General features: G+C 42.1%; 1 protein-coding gene across 2 annotated transcripts in view; it reads left to right on the top strand.

Moving 5' to 3' along the window:
• LOC118373656 (ankyrin repeat and BTB/POZ domain-containing protein 3-A-like) overlaps positions 1-22,562 on the top strand; it is a 218,558-nt gene that overhangs the window by 128,498 nt on the left and 67,498 nt on the right. For both annotated transcript variants that reach the window (XM_035759857.2, XM_052460056.1), the window contains exons 5-7: positions 4,028-4,193; positions 4,995-5,084; positions 19,153-19,246. In XM_035759857.2, coding sequence (XP_035615750.1) covers positions 4,028-4,193; positions 4,995-5,084; positions 19,153-19,246 — 350 coding nt within the window. The remainder of the gene's footprint in view (positions 1-4,027; positions 4,194-4,994; positions 5,085-19,152; positions 19,247-22,562) is intronic.

Raw genomic sequence — 22,562 nt, 5'->3', positions numbered from 1 at the left:
AAATATTTCAAACTACTTTTGTAATACAACTTTAGGTATTTTTAAACGTTAATAATCAATCAAATTGTAGACGGGGCAAACTGTATTCGATAGAGAAAGTAAACAAAAAAAAATTCCCTCTTGCGTAACTATCAAAAGTGTAACGTTGTTCCAGGATGTGCCTCTTCTTCGTTTCACCAATGATTAACTTCAACCCAATTCCAAAGACTGGTGACATCCCGTGGAAGTCGTAGGAACTGTAAAATGGGCGCTATCTAATTTCCCTTGCCAAAGACACTTGAGGGAACTGTCAGAGGGAGAATTTTTAAAAATTCTGAACAGTTTTTCCTTGGGGTTTTGCCTGCTACATAAGTTCTGTTATAGTCACAGACATGATTGAACCAGTTTTAGAAACTTCAGAGTGTTTTCTATCCACACCTACTAATCATATGCATATAATATATACCTGTTAGGAGTAGCAGGAAGTTGAAATTGTGCACGCTATTTATCAAAAAGTAGAAATGCTGCACCCTATCTCTAAGAAATTAAATTGTATCATTTATTTGCGTATTACGTTACCTAAGGATTGATCATAATCGTTGATTGACTTGTTGGATAAGTATATTGGTAATGTTTGGGATTCATTTTGTATGCATTTTGGAGGGAAACCGAGTCGATTATTGACTGATGCGCGCCAGCTAAACTGAGTTTTTAAGGATATAAAGAAGGACATTATCGAACCAAAGGACAATTTGTAATGTAACTGAGACCTTTTGGAGTGCAAACAGAGAGATCTTCAAAGGTAAGGCATTTTTTATATCGCTATTTCTGACTTTCGTGTCGCAACTCCCTGGATGAAAATAATTTGTTATGCATTTGTCTGCTGGGCGCTGTCCTCAAATAATCGCATGGTTTGCTTTCGCTGTAAAGTCTTTTGAAATCTGACACCTTGGCTGGATTAAGAACCAGATTTATTTTTATGTATTGCACTTGTGATTTCAATTTCACCGGAAATTGTTGAAAATGGACGGTAGCGTCCCACTAACCCACAAGAGGTTATTAACAAACTATAGTTTTGGCAAGTCAGTTAGGACATCTACTTTGTGCATGACACAAGTCAGTTTTTCCAACAATTGTTTATAGACAGATTATTTCACTATCACAATTCCAGTGGGTCAGAAGTTTACATACACTAAGATGACTGTGCCTTTAAACAGCTTGGAAAATTCCAGAAAATTATGTCATGGCTTTAGAAGCTTCTGATGGGCTAATTGACAAGTGTACCTGTGGATGTATTTCAAGGCCTACCTTCAAACTCAATGGCTCTTTGCTTGACATCATGGTAGAATCACAAGAAATTAGCCAAGACCTCAGAAAACAATGGTAGACCACAAGTTTGGGAGTAATTTCCAAATGCCTGAAGGTACCACGTTTATCTGTACAAACAATAGTACACAAGTATAAACACAATTGGGCAACGCAGCCGTCGTACCACTCAGGAAGGAGACGCATTCTGTCTCATAGAGATGAACGTACTTTGGTGCAAAAACTGCAAATCAATCCCAGAACAACAGCAAAGGACCCTGTGAAGATGCTGGAGGAAACATGTACAAATGTGTCTATATTCACAGTAATACGAGTCCTATATCGACATAACCTGAAAGGCCGCTCGGCAAGGAAGAAGCCACTGCTCCAAAACCACCATAAAAAAAGCCGGACTACGGTTTGCAACTGCACTTAGGGACAAAGATCAAACTATTTTGAGAAATTTTCTCTGATCTGATGAAACAAATATAGTACTGTTTGGCCATAATGACCATCGTTTTGTTTGGTGGAAAAGGGGGAGGCTTGCAAGCTGAAGAACACCATCCCAACCTTGAAGCACAGGAGTGGTAGCATCATGTTGTGAGGGTGCTTTGCTGCAGGAGGGGCTTGTGCACTTCACAAAATAGATGGCTTCATGAGGTGGGAAAATTACGTGGATATATTGAAGCAACATCTCAAGACATCAGTCAGGTAGTTAAAGCTTGGTCGCAAATGGTTCTTCCAAATGGACAATGACCCCAAGCATGCTTCCAAAGTTGTGGCAAAATGTCTTAATTAACCTTTCTGGACGCAGGCGTTCTGCTAGCGACCCACCTCGACAACATCCAGTGAAATTGCAGAGCGCCAAATTCAAAGTACAGAAATCGTCATAATTAACATTCAGAAAAAATAAAAATTTTATACATCGGTTTGAAGATTAATTTCTTGTTAATCCAGCCACTTTGTCAGATTTCAAAAAGGCTTTACGGTGAAAACAGTCCATGCAATTATCTGAAGACAGCGCCTCGCTTACAAAAGCGTACAAACATTTACATCCAAGTAAAGGAATTAGAAAAGTTAGAAATAGCGATAAAATGAATCACTGACCTTTGAAGATCTTCATATGGTTGCAGTCACAAGAGTCCAGCTACACAATAAATGTTCCTTTTGTTCGATAGTCCCTCTTTATATCCCAAAAGCTCTGTTTTGTTGGCGCGTTTTGTTCAGTAATCCACTGGCTCAAAGGCGGTCAAAACATGCAGACGAATACATCCTAATAGCACCAGTAAAGTTTGTTGAAACATGTCAAATGATGTTTATAATTAATTATCAGGTTGTCAATTGTCTAAATAATCAATAACATTTCAACCGGACAATACCGTATTCAATAGAAAAGGAAAACAACGAAGCACTCGGTCATGCGCACCGCATGATTCTACAGTCCACTGAGAAAAAGGTCTCATACATTCAGAAAACAAGCCTGAAACAATGTATAAAGACTGTTGACATCTAGTGGAAGCCATAGGAAATGCAATCTGGGTCCTAACCCATTCAATACTCTATAAGCATTCAATTGAAAATACCCACATCAAAAAAATCCCACTTCCTGGATGGATTTTCCTCAGGTTTTCGCCAGCCATGTCAGTTCTGTTATACTAACAGACATAATTTTAACAGTTTCGGAAACTTTAGAGTGTTTTCTATCCAAATCTTATATGCGTATCCCAGCTTCTGGGCCTGAGTAACTGGCAGTTTACTTTGGGCATGCTTCTCATCCAGATGTCGAAATACTGCCCCTAAACCATAAGAAGTTAAGGACAAGAAAGTCAAGATATTGGAGTGGCCATCACAAAGTCCTGACCTCAATCCTATAGAACATTTGTGGGCAGAACTGAAAAACCATGTGCGAGCAAGGCGGCCAACAAACCTGACTCAATTACACAGGAGCAATGGATCAAAATTCATGTTGTGGAAGGCTACCCGAAACATTTGACCCAAGATACACATTTTAAAGGAAATGCTTACAAATAATAATTGAATATGTAAGCTTCTAACCCACTAGGTATGTGTTGAAAGAAATAAAAGCTGAAAAAATATATTCTCTATTATTCTGACATTTCGCATTCTTAAAATAAAGTGGTGATCCTCACTGACCTAAGATAGGAATTTTTACTAGGATTGAATGTCTTGAATTGTGAAAACTGAGTTTAAATATATTTGGTTAAGGTGTATGTAAACTTCCGACTTCAACTGTGACATATTTTGATTTTAACACTTTCTTGGTTACTACATGATTCCATATATGTTATTTCATAGTTTCAAGTCTTCACTATTATTCTCAATGTTGAAAATAGTAACAATAAAGAAAAACCCTTGAATGAGTAGGTGTCCAAACGTTTGACTGGTACTGGATATGCACTAATCATTATTGTTTGGGTTGTTTTAGTGTAAAGCATGGCCATTTAAAACACAGCTTGAATGGGTACAAAAAAATATTGAATATCTATCACTGTCATGTGTTAAAACTGCCTTGGGAAATGCACAAAGCAAGTGTAGAGTTATATACCAGATCACCACATGAGATCTTTAGAATCCATCATAATTTGTGGCAGATTCCCTCTTTTGATGATGTCGTAGTTTGCAATTTGATATTTATGGTAGCATTCAACATGCTATATGGATGTGTAAAATGTCAATTTGTTGAAGGAATCATGAGTATTAATCATCCTTATCCCTCCCTCAGGGCAGACGATTGCATCTTTGCCAACCGGAAGCTTGATGCGGCGTCCACAGAGGCTAAGTTTCTGCAGGACCTGGGTTTCCGCATGCTCAACTGTGGCCGGACAGACCTCGTGAAACAGGCGGCCAACCTACTGGGGCCTGATGGTATCAACAGCATGAGCGAGCAGGTCCGAGAGATACACACTTACACATATTAGACACACAAGCTCGACATGCACTTACAGTACAGTAAATACAGTAAAAACCTTCATACACGTGACCAGATTTCTCTGTGAGCTTAAAACCTCTTTAGGAAAGGGGACGGTTGCGTCCCACTTGGGCAAAAAGCAGGGAAAATGCAGCGCGGCAAATTAAAACAAATTATATAAAAATCTAACTTTCATTAAATCACACATGTAAGATGAGTATCTTACATGTGTGATTTAATGAAAGTTTGATTTTTATATAATTTGTTTAAAATTATGGACCCTTGATGTACATGTTTACTGACCTCAAGGAATTGTGAATTGATAGTCAGCAACAATACATCTGCCCATAAGGTAATTTCTGTTTGCTGTCATGTCCAACCGAGACAGTCTGTTCAATAACAATAAGTGCCTTTGACAGGTCAATAAACAAGGCAAAACAATGCTGCTTTTTATCTAGCGAGCATACAATATCATTGACGTCAATGGATGCAGCTGAGATGGTACTTTGACCTTGTCAAAATCCTTGTTAATATGTATTTAGGATACATTTGCTGGTTAAGAAGGAGCGAAGTTGAGAGTTTATCAATGATTCGAAAAGCTTTAATATATGGCAGTAGTTATTTAGGTCCCTAGGGTTTCCGACCTTGTGATGAAGAAGTACAGTGTCCACACTTTAGGAATACTGAATCCCTGAAATTGGGACCATATGGTCCTGTAAGAGTCACCTCTGCAAGTGACTGTGAATCTGTCACCCCTTTTCTCTCCATCTCTCCCCTCTAGGGGATGACACCACTCATGTATGCCTGTGTGCGGGGAGACGAGGCCATGGTTAAGATGCTGCTGGACACTGGGGCCGACATCAACAGTGAGGTCAGTGCTTCCAAACAATATGTCCCCCGGGAACACAGTGATAAATAAATAGGTGGGATATTGTTGGGATGGTGTGGAGAGAAGCAGACAACCCCTGTCTTGTGTTGTAACATGTTTCTTGTTTCCTTTTTCTTGCATTCTTTTACCTGCGTTTGAAATGCGTGTGTAGTGTTGGTAGCATTTTACATTAAGTGCATACATCCTGCAAAGAAACATGTTTGTGTTATCGTACAATTGCCAACTCCTTGTCTCTCATTGTCATGCCAAGTCTTGTTAAAATCACCAAATACTCTAAAGACCAATGTATCAAAATAAAATACTAAATGCTTTAGCAAAGAATTGTTTTAATCCAAATAGTTATTGTATGAATTTTGTATTTTCAAAATACATAATCAATTTGCAAGTACACGCTTTCCCTACAACAACATACTTGGTAATGGTAACACATTTTTGGCTTCACTTGCTACGACTGTGATATGTGTTTGCTTATCTGCCATAGTTGATTGAATCGACTGTAATTAAATCATATCAAGTGTTAACTGGATGCTCCGGTCAACTGTAAGTGCATTTATTGTGAAGTGGAAATGTCTAGGAGCAACAATGGCTCAGCCGTGAAGTGATACAAGCGCACAGAATGGGACAGCTAGAGCGCGTAGCACGTAAAATTGAAAGCAATGTCACGAGTTTCATGAAATGGTTTTCCATGGCCGAGCAGTTGCACACAAGCCTAAGATCACCATGTGCAATGCCAAGCATTGGCTGTAGTGGTATAAAAAATATTCTGTAGCATTGAAGGTCCCCAAGAACACAATGGCCTCCATCACTTAAATGGAAGACGTTTGGAACAACCAAGACTCTTCCTAGAGCTGTCCATGCAGCCAAACTGAGCAATCAGGGGAGAAGGGCCTTGGTCAGGGAGGTGACCAAGAACTCGATGGTAACTCTCACAGAGCTCCAGAGTTCCTCAGTGGAGCTGGGATAACCTTCCAAAAGGGCAACCATCTCCTCAGCAGTCCACTAATCGGGCCTTTATGGTAGAGTGGCCAGACAGAAGCCACTCTTCAGTAAAAGGCGCATGACAGAAGAATTCACTCTTCACATGACAGACAAAGCCACTTTTCACATGACAGACAGAGGCCACTCTAAGGTAAAAGGAACATGACGACTCTTTTCTCTCTATATATCAATGCTGTCGCTTTTGTTGTTGGTGATTCTCTGATCCACCTCTATGCAGACAACACCATTCTGTATACTTCTTGCCCTTCTTTAGACACTGTAATAACAAACCTACAAATGAGCTTCAATGCCATACAACATTCCTTCCGAGGCCTCCTACTGTTTTTAAATGCAAGTAAAACTAGTTGCATGCTCTACAACCGATAGCTGCCTGCACACTCCCGCCCGACTAGCATCACGACTCTGGACTGTTCTGACTTAGACTATGTGGACAACTACAAATACCTATGTGTCTGGTTAGACTGTAACTCTTCTTCCAGACTCAAATTAACCTCACTAGTGTAGGGACACTATTTTCACCTCCGGATGAAAAGCGGGCCCAAAGTAAACTGCCTGTTACTCAGGCTCAGAAGCTAGGATATGCATATAATTGGCAGATTTGGATAGACAACACTCTAACGTTTCCAAAACTGTTCAAATAACGTGAGTATAACAGAACTGATATGGCAGGCGAAAACCTGAGAAATATCCATCCAGGAAGTGGGATGTTTTGATGTCTGTAATTTTCTATTGAATGCCATTACAGTATCCATTGACTTAGGACTCCAATTGCACTTCCTATGGCTTCCACTAGATGTCAACAGTCTTTAGAAATGGTTTCAGACTTGTATTCTGAAAAATGAAGGAGTAAGACACTCTAAGTGGATAGTGGAAAGTCCCCAGACCTGTTTGCTGCTGGTGGCCGAGAGCGTGCCTTTCTTGTTTTTCTTTTATATTGACGAAGCTATTGTCCGGGTGAAATATTATTTATTATTTGGACCAAAAACAACCTGAGGATTGATTATGAACATCGTTTGACATGTTTCTACGAACTTTACGGATACTATTTGGATTTTTCGTCTGCCTGTTGTGACTGACTTTGAGCCATTGGATTACTGAACAAAACGCGCCAACAGAACGGAGGTTTTTGGATATAAAGAGGGACTTTATTGAACAAAACAAACATTTATTGTGTGACTGGGAGTCTTGTGAGTGCAACCATATGAGGATCATCAAAGGTAACTGATTAATTTTATTGCTGTTTCTGACTTTTGTGACTAGTCTACTTGGCTGGTAACTGTATGTAATGATTTGTCTGCTGAGCGCTGTCCTCAGATAATCGCATGGTATGCTTTCGCCGTAAAGCCTTTTTGAAATCTGACACGGCGGCTGGATTAACAAGAAGTTAAGTTTATTTTGATGGATAACACATATTTTCAAGTTAAAATATTTGAATTGCGTATTTTTGTATTTCGCGCACTGTAATTTCACTGGATGTTGGCCAGGTGGAATGCTACCGTCCCAGGTACCCATAAGAATGAAGCATCTACAATCCAAAATTACATCTAGAATCGGCTTCCTATTTTGTAAAACAAAGGCTTCTTCATGCTTCCAAACATACCCTCTTAAACTGACTATCCTACCGATCCTTGACTTCGGCGATTTCATTTACAAACTAACCTCCAACACTCTACTCAGCAAACTGGATGTAGTCTATCACAGTGCCATCTGTTATGTCACCAAAGCCCCATATACTACCCACCACCGCAACCTGTATGCTCTTGTTGGCTAGACCTCACTACATATTCATCTGCAAACACACTGGCTCCAGGTCATCTATTTTTTATTTTTTTTATTTCACCTTTATTTAAACAGGTAGGCAAGTTGAGAACAAGTTCTCATTTACAATTGCGACCTGGCCAAGATAAAGGAAAGCAGTTCGACAGATACAACGACACAGAGTTACACATGGAGTAAAACAAACATACAGTCAATAATACAGTATAAACAAGTCTATATACAATGTGAGCAAATGAGGTGAAAAGGGAGGTAAAGGCAAAAAAGGCCATGGTGGCAAATTAAATACAATATAGCAAGTAAAACACTGGAATGGTAGTTTTGCAATGGAAGAATGTGCAAAGTACAAATAAAAATAATGGGGTGCAAAGGAGCAAAATAAATAAATAAATTAAATACAGTTGGGAAAGAGGTAGTTGTTTGGGCTAAATTATAGGTGGGCTATGTACAGGTGCAGTAATCTGTGAGCTGCTCTGACAGTTGGTGCTTAAAGCTAGTGAGGGAGATAAGTGTTTCCAGTTTCAGATATTTTTGTAGTTCGTTCCAGTCATTGGCAGCAGAGAACTGTAAGGAGAGGCGGCCAAAGAAAGAATTGGTTTTGGGGGTGACTAGAGAGATATACCTGCTGGAGCGTGTGCTACAGGTGGGAGATGCTATGGTGACCAGCGAGCTGAGATAAGGGGGGACTTTACCTAGCAGGGTCTTGTAGATGACATGGAGCCAGTGGGTTTGGCGACGAGTATGAAGCGAGGGCCAGACAACGAGTGCATACAGGTCACAATGGTGGGTAGTATATGGGGCTTCGGTGACAAAACGGATTGCACTGTGATAGACTGCATCCAATTTGTTGAGTAGGGCATTGGAGGCTATTTTGTAAATGGAGGTGGAGGTGGATCAGAGACTCACCAGCAGCAAGAGCGACCTCATTGATGTATACAGAGAAGAGAGTCGGTCCAAGAATTGAACCCTGTGGCACCCCCATAAAGACTGCCAGAGGTCCGGACAGCAGACCCTCCGATTTGACACACTGAACTCTATCAGAGAAGTAGTTGGTGAACCAGGTGAGGCAATCATTTGAGAAACCAAGGCTGTCGAGTCTGCCGATGAGGATGTGGTGATTGACAGAGTCGAAAGCCTTGGCCAGATCAATGAATACGGCTGCACAGTAATGTTTCTTATCGATGGCGGTTAAGATATCGTTTAGGACCTTGAGCGTGGCTGAGGTGCACCCATGACCAGCTCTGAAACCAGATTGCATAGCAGAGAAGGTATGGTGAGATTCGAAATGGTCGGTAATCTGTTTGTTGACTTGGCTTTCGAAGACCTTAGAAAGGCATGGTAGGATAGATATAGGTCTGTAGCAGTTTGGATCAAGAGTGTCCCCCCCTTTGAAGAGGGGGATGACCGCAGCTGCTTTCCAATCTTTGGGAATCTCAGACGACACGAAAGAGAGGTTGAACAGGCTAGTAATACGGGTGGCAACAATTTCGGCAGATCATTTTAGAAACAAAGGGTCCAGATTGTCTAGCTGATTTGTTGTGGTCCAGATTTTGCAGCTCTATCAGAACATCAGCTGAACGGATTTGGGAGAAGGAGAAATGGGGAAGGCTTGGGCGAGTCTTTGCTAGGTAAAGCCCCGCCTTATCTCAGCTCACTGGTTACCATAGCAACACCCACCCATAGCACGCGCTCCAGCAGGTATATTGTACTGGTCATCCCCAAAGCCAACACTTCCTTTGGCCGCCTTTCTTTCCAGTTCTCTGCTATCAATGACAGGAACGAATTCCAAAAATCAATGAATCTGGAGTTTTAGATCTCCCTCTCTAGCTTTAAGCATCAGCTGTCAGAGCAGCTTACCGATCACTGTACCTGTACACAGCCATCTGTATAAAGCACACCCAACTACCTCAACTACCTAATTTTTAATGAATTTATTTGCAAAATATGGTGGAAAATAAGTATTTGGCTAGAAGGAACCGCCAAACGCGGAACCGCCAAACGCCGCTCGAACAAGGAGAGGGACCAGCAAAAGTCGTGACACTACTGACTAAAGAGTCTGAATGCTTATGTAAAATGTGATATCATTTTTTATTTTTTATGAATGTGCAAACATTTCTAAAAATCTGTTTTTGCTTTGTCATTATGGGGTATTGTGTGTAGATTGATAAGGAAAAAGTAAAGTAACAATGTGGAAAAAGTCAAGGGGTCTGAATACTTTCTGAATCCAATGTATATACACAGCAAATTGTCCAGTGTTACCCTCATTGTAAAAACATTGTTACGGTAACTTACTGGTTACTGTAAATTCCAAAGACACTTTGCTTTAAAGAAGTGCTTTTTTTTAACAAAATCTCACTCTTTATGGCTGCAGGGGCAGTATTGAGTAGCTTGGATGAAAAGGTGCCCATTGTAAACGGCCAGCTCCTCAGTCTCAATTGCTAATACATGCATATTATTATTAGTATTGGATAGAAAACACTATGAAGTTTCTAAAACTGTTTGAATTATGTCTGTGAGTATAACAGAACCCATATAGCAGGCAAAAACCTGAGAAATTCCACTTCCTGTTTTTTTTCTGTGGGTGGCAGATCTTCAAACAAGGTCTCATTGAAATTACAGCGAGATATGGATGAATTTTCACTTCCTACGCCTTCCACTAGATGTCAACAGTCAATAGAACTTTGTCTGATGACTCTAATGTGAAGGGGGGTCGAATGACACAGGAAATATTCACCACTGCCACGAGTTTACCATGAAATCACTATGCAAGCTCACAGGGGAAGCACCTGCGTTCTATATATATGTAAACAACGTTCTAGAGATTGATTCAGTACATCGTTTGACATGTTTCTACTGACTGTTACGTATCTTTTGGACATTTCGTCACAGTGTAGTGGACGCGCTTTGTGACTTTGGAATTGTTTACCAAACGCACTAACCAAGTAGCTAATTGGACACAAATAACGGACATTTTCGAACAAATCAAGTATTTATTGTGGGCCTGGGATTCCTAGGACTGCATTCTGATGAAGTTCATCAAAGGTAAGGAAACATTTATCATGTATTTTCTGGTTTCTGTTGACTACAACATGGCGGCTAATTTGGCTACTGTTCTGAGCTCCGTCTCAGATTATTGCATGGGATTGCTTTTTCCGTAAACTTTTTTAAAAAATCTGACACAGCGGTTGCATTAAAGAGAGGTATATCTATAATTCCATGTGTATAACTTGTATTATCATCTACATTTATGATGAGTATTTCTGTTGAAACGATGTGGCTATGCAAAATCAAGTGATGTTTTTGGAACTAGTGAATCTAAATAGCCAATGTAAACTCAGATTTTTTTTATATAAATATGAACTTTGTCAAACAAAACATGCATGTATTGTGTAACATGAAGCCCTATGAGTGTCATCTGATGAAGATAATTCAAGGTTAGTGATTCATTTTATCTTTATTTCTGGTTTTTGTGAATGCTATATTTCGCTGGAAAATGGCTGTGCTTATTGTGGTTTGGTGGAGACCTAACATAATCGTTTGTAGTGCTTTCGCTGAAAAGTCTATTTGAAATCGGACACTTTGGTGGGATTAACAACACGATTACCTTTAAAATGATTTGAGACACATGTATGTTTTAGGAATTGTAATTATGAGATTTCTTTGAATTTGGCGCCCTCTATTTTCACTGGTAGTTGTCATATCGAGCCCGGTAGGTATTGGGATTGCAGCCTTAACAAGTTAACCAAAGTTTATTTGGAATTTACGGTAAATACTGTATTTTTTTAACACTGGACTCCAATAATAAATACACAACACTTTGCAAGCCAGTATAATGTGACTTGCAGACCTGATGTGGTCTGTAAAACCATGAATTTCAGGTCACTGTATGAGGGTAAAACTACGCCCTCAAAATAACAAAATAAGGCCTCATGAAGAATGTATTTATTGTATTAAATCATTTGAAAGATGCACAATGCAGAAACTGTTCCACCATTTCCACCATTGCTAAATTCTAATATTTTGCCTAATTTCAGTTTGTGACAAAACAAGCAATTTTTGTGAAGAGAATCATTGTACCATCTAAACCGCTGTGAAATATATTTTCCATAACCAAAATATTTAGATTTTCAGTTGTTTGAAGCTGGTGTACAAAAACAAAAGTAAAAGACAAACAAATTAAACTTAAGAACAGGAAGCAGAGAAATAGCGCACATAGAACAAATATACCGCTTCTTAGACTTGCTTTCAATAAGAATGACAGATCTATAACACACATTTCTAAGTGAATTTGGTCAGGCCCGAAATATCTAAGTAAATCTTTACATTATACCAAGGGTGCTGAATTTCTAAAAAATGTCCTCTACAGTTGTGATGTATTATATACTTAGCATCAAAATCACAAACTGGTTATTTTTTACCTTAATTTAACTAGACAAGTCTTAAGAGCAAATTCTTATTTACAATGACGGCCTACCAAAAAGCAAAAGGCCTTTTTTTAAGAATCACAACAAGAGACAACAATACATTACATTTACATTTAAGTCATTTAGCAGACGCTCTTATCCAGAGCGACTTACAAATTGGTGCATACACCTTATGACAACCAGTGGAACAGCCACTTGCATCTAAATCTTGTTGGGGGAGAAGGGGGGGTGAGAAGGATTACTTACCCTTACTTACCCTATCCTAGGTATTCCTTGAAGAGGTAGGGTTTCAGGTGTCTCCGGAAGGTGGTGATTGACTCCGCTGTCCTGGCGTCGTGAGGGAGTTTGTTCCACCATTGGGGGCCAGAGCAGCGAACAGTTTTGACTGGGCTGAGCGGGAACTGTACTTCCTCAGTGGTAGGGAGGCGAGCAGGCCAGAGGTGGATGAACGCAGTGCCCTTGTTTGGGTGTAGGGCCTGATCAGAGCCTGGAGGTACTGAGGTGCCGTTCCCCTCACAGCTCCGTAGGCAAGCACCATGGTCTTGTAGCGGATGCGAGCTTCAACTGGAAGCCAGTGGAGAGAGCGGAGGAGCGGGGTGACGTGAGAGAACTTGGGAAGGTTGAACACCAGACGGGCTGCGGCGTTCTGGATGAGTTGTAGGGTTTAATGGCACAGGCAGGGAGCCCAGCCAACAGCGAGTTGCAGTAATCAAGACGGGAGATGACAAGTGCCTGGATTAGGACCTGCGCCGCTTCCTGTGTGAGGCAGGGTCGTACTCTGCGGATGTTGTAGAGCATGAACCTACAGGAACGGGACACCGCCTTGATGTTAGTTGAGAACGTCAGGGTGTTGTCCAGGATCACGCCAAGGTTCTTAGCGCTCTGGGAGGAGGACACAATGGAGTTGTCAACCGTGATGGCGAGATCATGGAACGGGCAGTCCTTCCCGGGAGGAAGAGGAGCTCCGTCTTGCTGAGGTTCAGCTTGAGGTGGTGATCCGTCATCCACACTGATATGTCTGCCAGACATGCAGAGATGCGATTCGCCACCTGGTCATCAGAAGGGGGAAAGGAGAAGATTAATTGTGTGTCGTCTGCATAGCAATGATAGGAGAGACCATGTGAGGTTATGACAGAGCCAAGTGACTTGGTGTATAGCGAGAATAAGAGAGGGCCTAGAACAGAGCCCTGGGGACACCAGTGGTGAGAGCGCGTGGTGAGGAGACAGATTCTCGCCACGCCACCTGGTAGGAGCGACCTGTCAGGTAGGACGCAATCCAAGCGTGGGCCGCGCCGGAGATGCCCAACTCGGAGAGGGTGGAGAGGAGGATCTGATGGTTCACAGTATCGAAGGCAGCCGATAGGTCTAGAAGGATGAGAGCAGAGGAGAGAGAGTTAGCTTTAGCAGTGCGGAGCGCCTCCGTGATACAGAGAAGAGCAGTCTCAGTTGAATGACTAGTCTTGAAACCTGACTGATTTGGATCAAGAAGGTCATTCTGAGAGAGATAGTGGTAGAGCTGGCCAAGGACGGCACGCTCAAGAGTTTTGGAGAGAAAAGAGAGAAGGGATACTGGTCTGTAGTTGTTGACATCGGAGGGATCGAGTGTAGGTTTTTTCAGAAGGGGTGCAACTCTCGCTCTCTTGAAGACGGGAGGGACGTAGCCAGCGGTCAGGGATGAGTTGATGAGCGAGGTGAGGTAAGGGAGAAGGTCTCCGGAAATGGTCTGGAGAAGAGAGGAGGGGATAGGGTCAAGCGGGCAGGTTGTTGGGCGGCCGGCCGTCACAAGACGCGAGATTTCATCTGGAGAGAGAGGGGAGAAAGAGGTCAGAGCATAGGGTAGGGCAGTGTGAGCAGAACCAGCGGTGTCGTTTGACTTAGCAAACGAAGATCGGATGTCATCGACCTTCTTTTCAAAATGGTTGACGAAGTCATCTGCAGAGGGAGGGAGGAGGGAGGGGGAGGATTCAGGAGGGAGGAGAAGGTGGCAAAGAGCTTCCTAGGGTTAGAGGCAGATGCTTGGAATTTAGAATGGTAGAAAGTGGCTTTAGCAGCAGAGACAGAGGAGGAAAATGTAGAGAGGAGGGAGGGAAAGGATGCCAGGTCCGCAGGGAGGCGAGTTTTCCTCCATTTCCGCTCGGCTGCCCGGAGCCCTGTTCTGTGAGCTCGCAATGAGTCGTCGAGCCACGGAGCGGGAGGGAGGACCGAGCCGGCCTGGAGGATAGGGGACATAGAGAGTCAAAGGATGCAGTAAGGGAGGAGAGGAGGGTTGAGGAGGCAGAATCAGGAGATAGGTTGGAGAAAGTTTGAGCAGAGGGAAGAGATGATAGGATGGAAGAGGAGAGAGTAGCGGGGGAGAGAGAGCGAAGGTTGGGACGGCGCGATACCATCCGAGTAGGGGCAGTGTGGGAAGTGTTGGATGAGAGCGAGAGGGAAAAGGATACAAGGTAGTGGTCGGAGACTTGGAGGGGAGTTGCAATGAGGTTAGTGGAAGAACAGCATCTAGTAAAGATGAGGTCAAGCGTATTGCCTGCCTTGTGAGTAGGGGGAAGGTGAGAGGGGTGAGGTCAAAAGAGGAGAGGAGTGGAAAGAAGGAGGCAGAGAGGAATGAGTCAAAGGTAGACGTGGGGAGGTTAAAGTCGCCCAGAACTGTGAGAGGTGAGCCGTCCTCAGGAAAGGAGCTTATCAAGGCATCAAGCTCATTGATGAACTCTCGAGGAACCTGGAGGGCGATAAATGATAAGGATGTTAAGCTTGAAAGGGCTGGTAACTGTGACAGCATGGAATTCAAAGGAGGCAATAGACAGATGGGTAAGGGGAGAAAGAGAGAAAGACCACTTGGGAGAGATGAGGATCCCGGTGCCACCACCCCGCTGACCAGAAGCTCTCGGGGTGTGCGAGAACACGTGGGCGGACGAGGAGAGAGCAGTAGGAGTAGCAGTGTTATCTGTGGTGATCCATGTTTCCGTCAGTGCCAAGAAGTCAAGGGACTGGAGGGAGGCATAGGCTGAGATGAACTCTGCCTTGTTGGCCGCAGATCGGCAGTTCCAGAGGCTACCGGAGACCTGGAACTCCACGTGGGTCGTACGCGCTGGGACCACCAGATTAGGGTGGTCGCGGCCACGCGGTGTGGAGCGTTTGTATGGTCTGTGCAGAGAGGAGAGAACAGGGATAGACAGACACATAGTTGACAGGCTACAGAAAAGGCTACGCTAATGCAAGGAAATTGGAATGACAAGTGGACTACACGTCTCGAATGTTCAGAAAGTTAAGCTTACGTAGCAAGAATCTTATTGACTAAAATGATTAAAATGATACAGTACTGCTAAAGTAGGCTAGCTGGCAGTAGCTGCGTTGTTGGCACTACACTAATCAAGTCGTTCCGTTGAGTGTAATAATTTCTACAGTGCTGCTATTCGGGGGCTAGCTGGCTAGCTAGCAGTGTTGTTTACGTTACGTTGAGTTAAAAGAACGACAATAGCTGGCTAGCTAACCTAGGAAATCGGTCTAGACTACACAATTATCTTTGAAACAAAGACGGCTATGTAGCTAGCTATGTAGCTAGCTACGATCAAACAAATCAAACCGTTGTACTGTAATGAAATGAAAATGTGATACTCCCTGACCGGTGATTGAATTCGAATCAGTAGACGTGTGGTGACGTTGGCTAGCTGTTAGCTGTTAGCTGTTGGCTAGCGAGCAGAGTCTCCTACGTTAAGGACGACAAATAGCTGGCTAGCGAACCTCAGTGAATTAAGATAATCACTCCAAGGCTACACACACTAAACTACACAATTATCTTGGAAACAAAGACAGCTATGTAGCTAGCTAACACTGAACTAATCAAGTCGTACAGTTGAGTGAATAGCACTACAGTGATGCTAATCTGTGTGCGTTAGCTAGCGTTGCTAGCTCCTGGGCGAATAGCAGTGAAGGCTACGTTAGGGCGACGAAATACGAAATACGATAATTATGCAATTATCTCTGATACAAGGACGGCTATGTAGCTAGCTAAGAAGAATTGCTAAGATTATGTAGCTAGCTAACAGTAAACTAATCAAGTCGTACAGTTGAGTGAATAGCACTACAGTGATGCTAATCTGTGTGCGTTAGCTAGCGTTAGCTAGCTCCTGGGCGAATAGCAGTGAAGGCTACGTTAGGGCGACGAAATACGATAATTATGCAATTATCTCTGATACAAGGACGGCTATGTAGCTAGCTAAGAAGAATTGCTAAGATTAGACAAATCAACCGTTGTACTATAATGAAATGTAATGAAAAAGTTATACAACCTGCAGAGCGAAGTGCGAATGCGACCGCTCGCTCCAACCGGAACCGGAACACGTAAAGATAGACCTAAGACAACATAGCATGGCAGTAACACAGCATGGTAGCAACACAATATGACAACAACATGGCAGCAGCACAACATGGTAACAGTACACAACATGGTATTAACTTTACTGGGCACAGACAACAGCACAAAGGGCAAGAAGGTAGAGACAACAGTACATCACGTGAAGCAGTCGCAACTGTAAGTAGGAGAGTCAATGATTGAGTCTTTGAATGAAGAGATGGAGATAAAACTGTCCAGTTTGAGTGTTTTTTGCAGCTCGTTCCAGTCGCTAGCTGCGAACTGAAAAGAGGAGTGAACTGAAAAGAGGAGCGACCCTGTGATATGTGTGCTTTGGGTACCTTTAACAGAATGTGATTGGCAGAACGAGTGTTGTATGTGGAGGATGAGGGCTGCAGTATTTGTATTTTTGTATTTATTACGGATCCCCATTAGCTGCTGCCAAAACAGCAGCTACTCTTCCTGGGGTCCAACAAAATGAAGGCAGTTTATACAATTTAAAAACATTACAATACATTCACAAATTTCACAACACACTGTGTGTCCCCAGGCCCCTACTCCATCACTACCACATATCTACAATACTAAATCTGTGTGTGTGTGTGTGTGTGTGTGTGTGTGTGTGTGTGTGTGTGTGTGTGTGTGTGTGTGTGTGTGTGTGTGTGTGTGTGTGTGTGTGTGTGTGTGTGTGTGTGTGTGTGTGTGTGTGTGTGTGTGTGTGTGTGTGTGTGTTGCTTCACAGTCCCCGCTGTTTTTACATCTGTTTTTTAAATCACATTTTACTGATTGCATCAGTTCCTTGATGTGGAATAGAGTTCCATGTTGTTATGGCTCTATGTAGTACTGTCTGCCTCCCATAGTCTGTTCTGGACTTGGGAACTGTGAAGATACCTCTTGTGGCATGTCTTGTGGGATATGCATGGGTGTCCGAGCTGTGTGCCAGTAGTTCAGACAGACAGCTCGGTTCATTCAACATCTCAATACCTCTCATAAATAAAAGTAGTGATGAGGTCAATCTCTCCTCCACTTTCAGCCAGGAGAGATTAACATGCATATTATTAATATTAGCTCTCTGTGTACATCTAAGAGCCAGCCGTGCTGCCCTGTTCTGAGCCAATTGAAATTTTCCTAAGTCCTTTTCTGTGGCACCTGACCACATGACTAAATAGTAGCCAAGGTGCGACAAAACTAGGGCCTGTAGGACATGCCTTATTGATAGTGTTGTTAAGAAGGCAGGGCATTTATTTTATCATCTTTATTATATACAGACTTATCCCCATCTTAGGTACTACTGCATCAACATGTTCTGACCAGTTTACAATCTAGTGTTACTCCAAGCAGTTTAGTCATCTCAACCTGCTCAATTTCTACATTATTTACAACAAGATTTAGTTGAGGTTTAGGGTTTAGTGAGTTTTGTTCCAAATACAATGCTTTTAGATATAGAAATATTTGACAGCTCTTTGGTCTTGGCCATAGTCTAGTTTGGAGTGTGACTGTTTGAGGTTGTGGACAGGTGTCTTTTATACTGATAACAAGTTCAAACAGGTGCCATTAATACAGGTAACGAGTGGAGGACAGAGGAGCCTTTGAAGAATCTCAAACATAAAATATATTTTGAATTGTTTAGCACTTTCTTGGTTACTACATGATTCCAAGTGCCATTTCATACTTTTCATGTCTTTACAATCATTTTACAATTCCTTGCCACCCACTCTGAAACTAACTGCAGCTCATTGTTGAGTGTTGCAGTAATTTCAGTCACTGTAGAGGCTGAGATAGGGGTGAGGGCTAAAAGGGTTTTATAAATTAAGCATCAACCAGTGGGTCTTGCGCCATGTATACAGAGATGACCAGTTTACAGAGGAGTACAGAGTGCAGTTATTTGTCCTATAAAGAGCATTGGTGGCAAATCTGATGGCCGAATGGTAAAGAACATCTAGCTGCTCGAGAGCACCCTTACCTGCCGATCTATATATTACGTCTCCGTAAACTAGCATGGGTAGGATGGTCATCTGAATCAGGGTTATTTTGGCAGCTGGTGTGAAAGAGGAGTGATTACGATAGAGGAAACCAAGTCTTAACCTTAGCCTGCAGCTTCGATTTCTGCTGAGAGAAAGACCGTATACTGCCTAACCATGCTCCCAAGTACTTGTATGACATGACTACCTCAAGCTATAAACCATCAGAGGTTGTAATCACACTTACCAAATCACATGACCTGGAGTTGTTCTGGCAAAAAGCCAGTTCTTGTTTGTACAACACCAGAGGAAATGTTTACTCAAATCAGGCATCTTGACAACAAACTAAATCTCAACTGAAAAACCACAACTCAAAAGTGATAGCTTGAATAAAATGATGGCTAGAATCGTGGGTATTATAATTCTGATGAATACCAGCGTGAGAGGCATTTGGGCATGTGCCTTGCTGAACTTGTCAGTAACGTGTTTCTTTCATTCACTCCCCTCTCCCGTCTTCCTGGTATCCCTTCCTCTCACAGTTGCTCCTGGATAGTCGAGACAGCATGGAGGGGGCCCTGCCAGATGGAGCAGATAACTACACTGAGACCCCACTTCAACTGGCCTCTGCTGCAGGTACTTGTTGACAAAACAGGAATACGCCATTGACAATGTGTGTAGATGTATTTTTATTGAACCTTTATTTTGACAGTGACGTCATACTTTAAAAAATGTGTATATATATAATAAACAATTTCTAGAAACCTATTTTTGCTTTGTCATTATGGGGTTATTGTGTGTAGAGGGGAAAAAACAATTTAATCAATTTTAGAATTAGGCTGTAACGTAACAAAATTTTGAAAAAGTCAAGGGGACCGAATACTTCTGTGTGTATATACAGTGGGGCAAAAAAGTATTTAGTCAGCCACCAATTGTGCAAGTTCTCCCACTTAAAAAGATGAGAGAGGCCTGTAATTTTCATCATAGGTACACTTCAACTATGACAGACAAAATGAGAAAAGAAATCCAGAAAATCACATTGTATGATTTTTAATGAACTTATTTGCAATGACAGAGGTCAAACGTTTTCTGTAAGTCTTCACAAAGTTTTCAGACACTGTTGCTGTTATTTTGGCCCATTCCTCCATGCAGATCTCCTCTAGAGCAGTGATGTTTTCGGGCTGTTGCTGGGCAACACAGACTTTCAACTCCCTCCAAAGATTTTCTATGGGGTTGAGATCTGGAGACTGACTAGGCCACTACAGGACCTTGAAATGCGTTCTTACGAAGCCACTCCTTCGTTGCCCAGGTGGTGTGTTTGGGATCATTGTCATGCTGAAAGACCCAGCCACGTTTCATCTTCAGGAGGTTTTCACTCAAAATCTCACGATACATGGCCCCATTCATTCTTTCCTTTACACGGATCAGTCGTCCTGGTCCCTTTGCAGAAAAACAGCCCCAAAGCATGATGTTTCCACCCCCATGCTTCACAGTAGGTATGGTGTTCTTTGGATGCAACTCAGCATTCTTTGTCCTCCAAACACGATGAGTTGAGTTTTTACCAAAAAGTTATAGTTTGGTTTCACCTGACATTCTCCCGATCTTCTTCTGGATCATCCAAATGCTCTCTAGCACCTTCAGATGGGCCTGGACATGTACTGGCTTAAGAAGGGGGACACGTCTGGCACTGCAGGATTTGAGTCACTGGCGGCGTAGTGTGTTACTGATGGTAGGCTTTGTTACTTTGGTCCCAGCTCTCTGCAGGTTATTCACTAGATCCCCCCCCGTGTGGTTCTGGGATTTTTGCTCACCGCTCTTGTGATCATTTTGTCCCCACGGAGTGAGATCTTGCGTGGAGCCCCAGATCGAGGGAGATTATCAGTGGTCTTGTATGTCTTCCATTTCCTAAAAATTGCTCCCACAGTTGATTTCCTCAAACCAAGCTGCTTACCTATTGCAGATTAAGTCTTCCCAGCCTGGTGCAGGTCTACAATTTTGTTGCTGGTGTCCTTTGACAGCTCTTTGGTCTTGGCCATAGTCTAGTTTTCGAGTGTGACTGTTTGAGGTTGTGGACAGGTGTCTTTTATACTGATAACAAGTTCAAACAGGTGCCATTAATACAGGTAACGAGTGGAGGACAGAGGAGCCTTTGAAGAATCTCAAACATAAAATATATTTTGAATTGTTTAGCACTTTCTTGGTTACTAGATGATTCCAAGCGCTATTTCATACTTTTCATGTCTTCACAATCATTTTACAATGTAGAAAATAGTAAAAATAAAGAAAAACCCATGATACTGTATATACAGTGCATTCAGGAAGTATTCAGACACCTTGACTTGACTCACATTGTTACCTTTACAGCATTTTTCTAAAATGGATGAAAGCGTTTTGTTTCCTCATCAATCTAGACACTAAACCACGTAATGAGAAAACAAAAACAGGTTTTTAGAAATGTTTGCAAATATATTTAAAATAAAAAAACGAAACATCACTTTTGACTGGCACTGTACGTAAATATATATAGTTGAAGTCGGACATTTACGTGCACTTAGGTTGGAGTCATCAAAACTTGTTTTTCAACCATTCAACAAATTTCTTGTTAACAACCTATGGTTTTGGCAAGTCGGTTCGGACATCTACATGTGCATGACATGAGTCATTTTTCCAACAATTGTTTACAGACAGATTATTTAATTTCACTGTATCACAATTCCAGTGGGTCAGAAGTCTACAATTCACTAAGTCGATTGTGCCTTTAAACAGCTTGGAAAATTCCAGAAAATTATATCATGGCTTTAGAAGCTTCTTATAGGCTAATTGAAATCATTTGAGTCAAATGGAGGTGTACCTGTCAAAGTATTTCAAGGCCTTCAAACTCAGTGCCTCTTTGCTTGACATCATGGGGAAATCAAAAGAAATCAGCCAAGACCTCAGACCTCACAAGTCTGGTTCATCCTCGGGAGAAATTTCCAAACACCTGAAGGTTTGAACCACGTTCATCTGTACCAACAATAATATGCAAGTATAAACACCATGGGACCATGCAGCCGTCATTACCGCTCAGGAAGGAGACGCGTTCTGTCTCCTAGAGATGAACGTACTTTGGTTACGAAAAGTTAAATCAACCCCAGAGCAACAGTAAAGGACTTTGTGAAGATGCTGGAGAAAACAGGTACAAAAGTATCTATATCCACAGTAAAACGAGTCCATAACGTGAAAAGCCGCTCAGCAAGGAAGAAGCCACGGCTCCAAAACCGCCATAAAAAAGCCAGACTACGGTTTGCAACCATACATGGGGACAAAGATCGTACTTTTTGGAGAAATGTCCTCTGGTCTGATGAAACAAAACTAGAACTCTTTGGCCATAATGACCATCATTTTGTTTGGAGGGAAAAGGGGAGGCTTGCAAGCCAAAGACACCATCCCAACCTTGAAGCACAGGGGTGGCAGCATCATTTTGTGGGGATACTTTGCTGTGGGAGGGACTGGTGCACTTCGCAAAATAGATGGCATCATAAGGTAAGAAAAATATGTGGATATATTGAAGCAACATCTCAAGACATCAGTCAGGAAGGTAAAGCTTGTGGGTCTTCCAAATGGACAATGACCCCAAGCATACTTCAACATTTGTGGCAAAATGGCAACCTTTTGTGACTAGGGGGCAGTATTTTCATTTTTGGAAAAATAACGTTCCCGTAGTAAACGGGATATTTTGTCAGGACAAGATGCTAGAATATCCATATAATTGACAGCTTAGGATAGAAAACATTCTAAAGTCTCAAACTGTAAAAATATTGTCTGTGAGTATAATAGAACTGATATTGCAGGTGAAAGCCTGAGAAAAATCCAATCCGGAAGTGACTCATCTTTTTCTCCGTATTCCCCAAGGTGTCTACAGCATTGTGACATAGTTTTACACATTTAAGTTGAAGAATACCCGTAAGCGGCT

The sequence above is a fragment of the Oncorhynchus keta genome, chromosome 13 (genome assembly GCF_023373465.1).
Source record: "Oncorhynchus keta strain PuntledgeMale-10-30-2019 chromosome 13, Oket_V2, whole genome shotgun sequence".
Taxonomy (NCBI): domain Eukaryota; kingdom Metazoa; phylum Chordata; class Actinopteri; order Salmoniformes; family Salmonidae; genus Oncorhynchus; species Oncorhynchus keta.
This window is presented reverse-complemented; position numbering and strand designations above follow the sequence as displayed.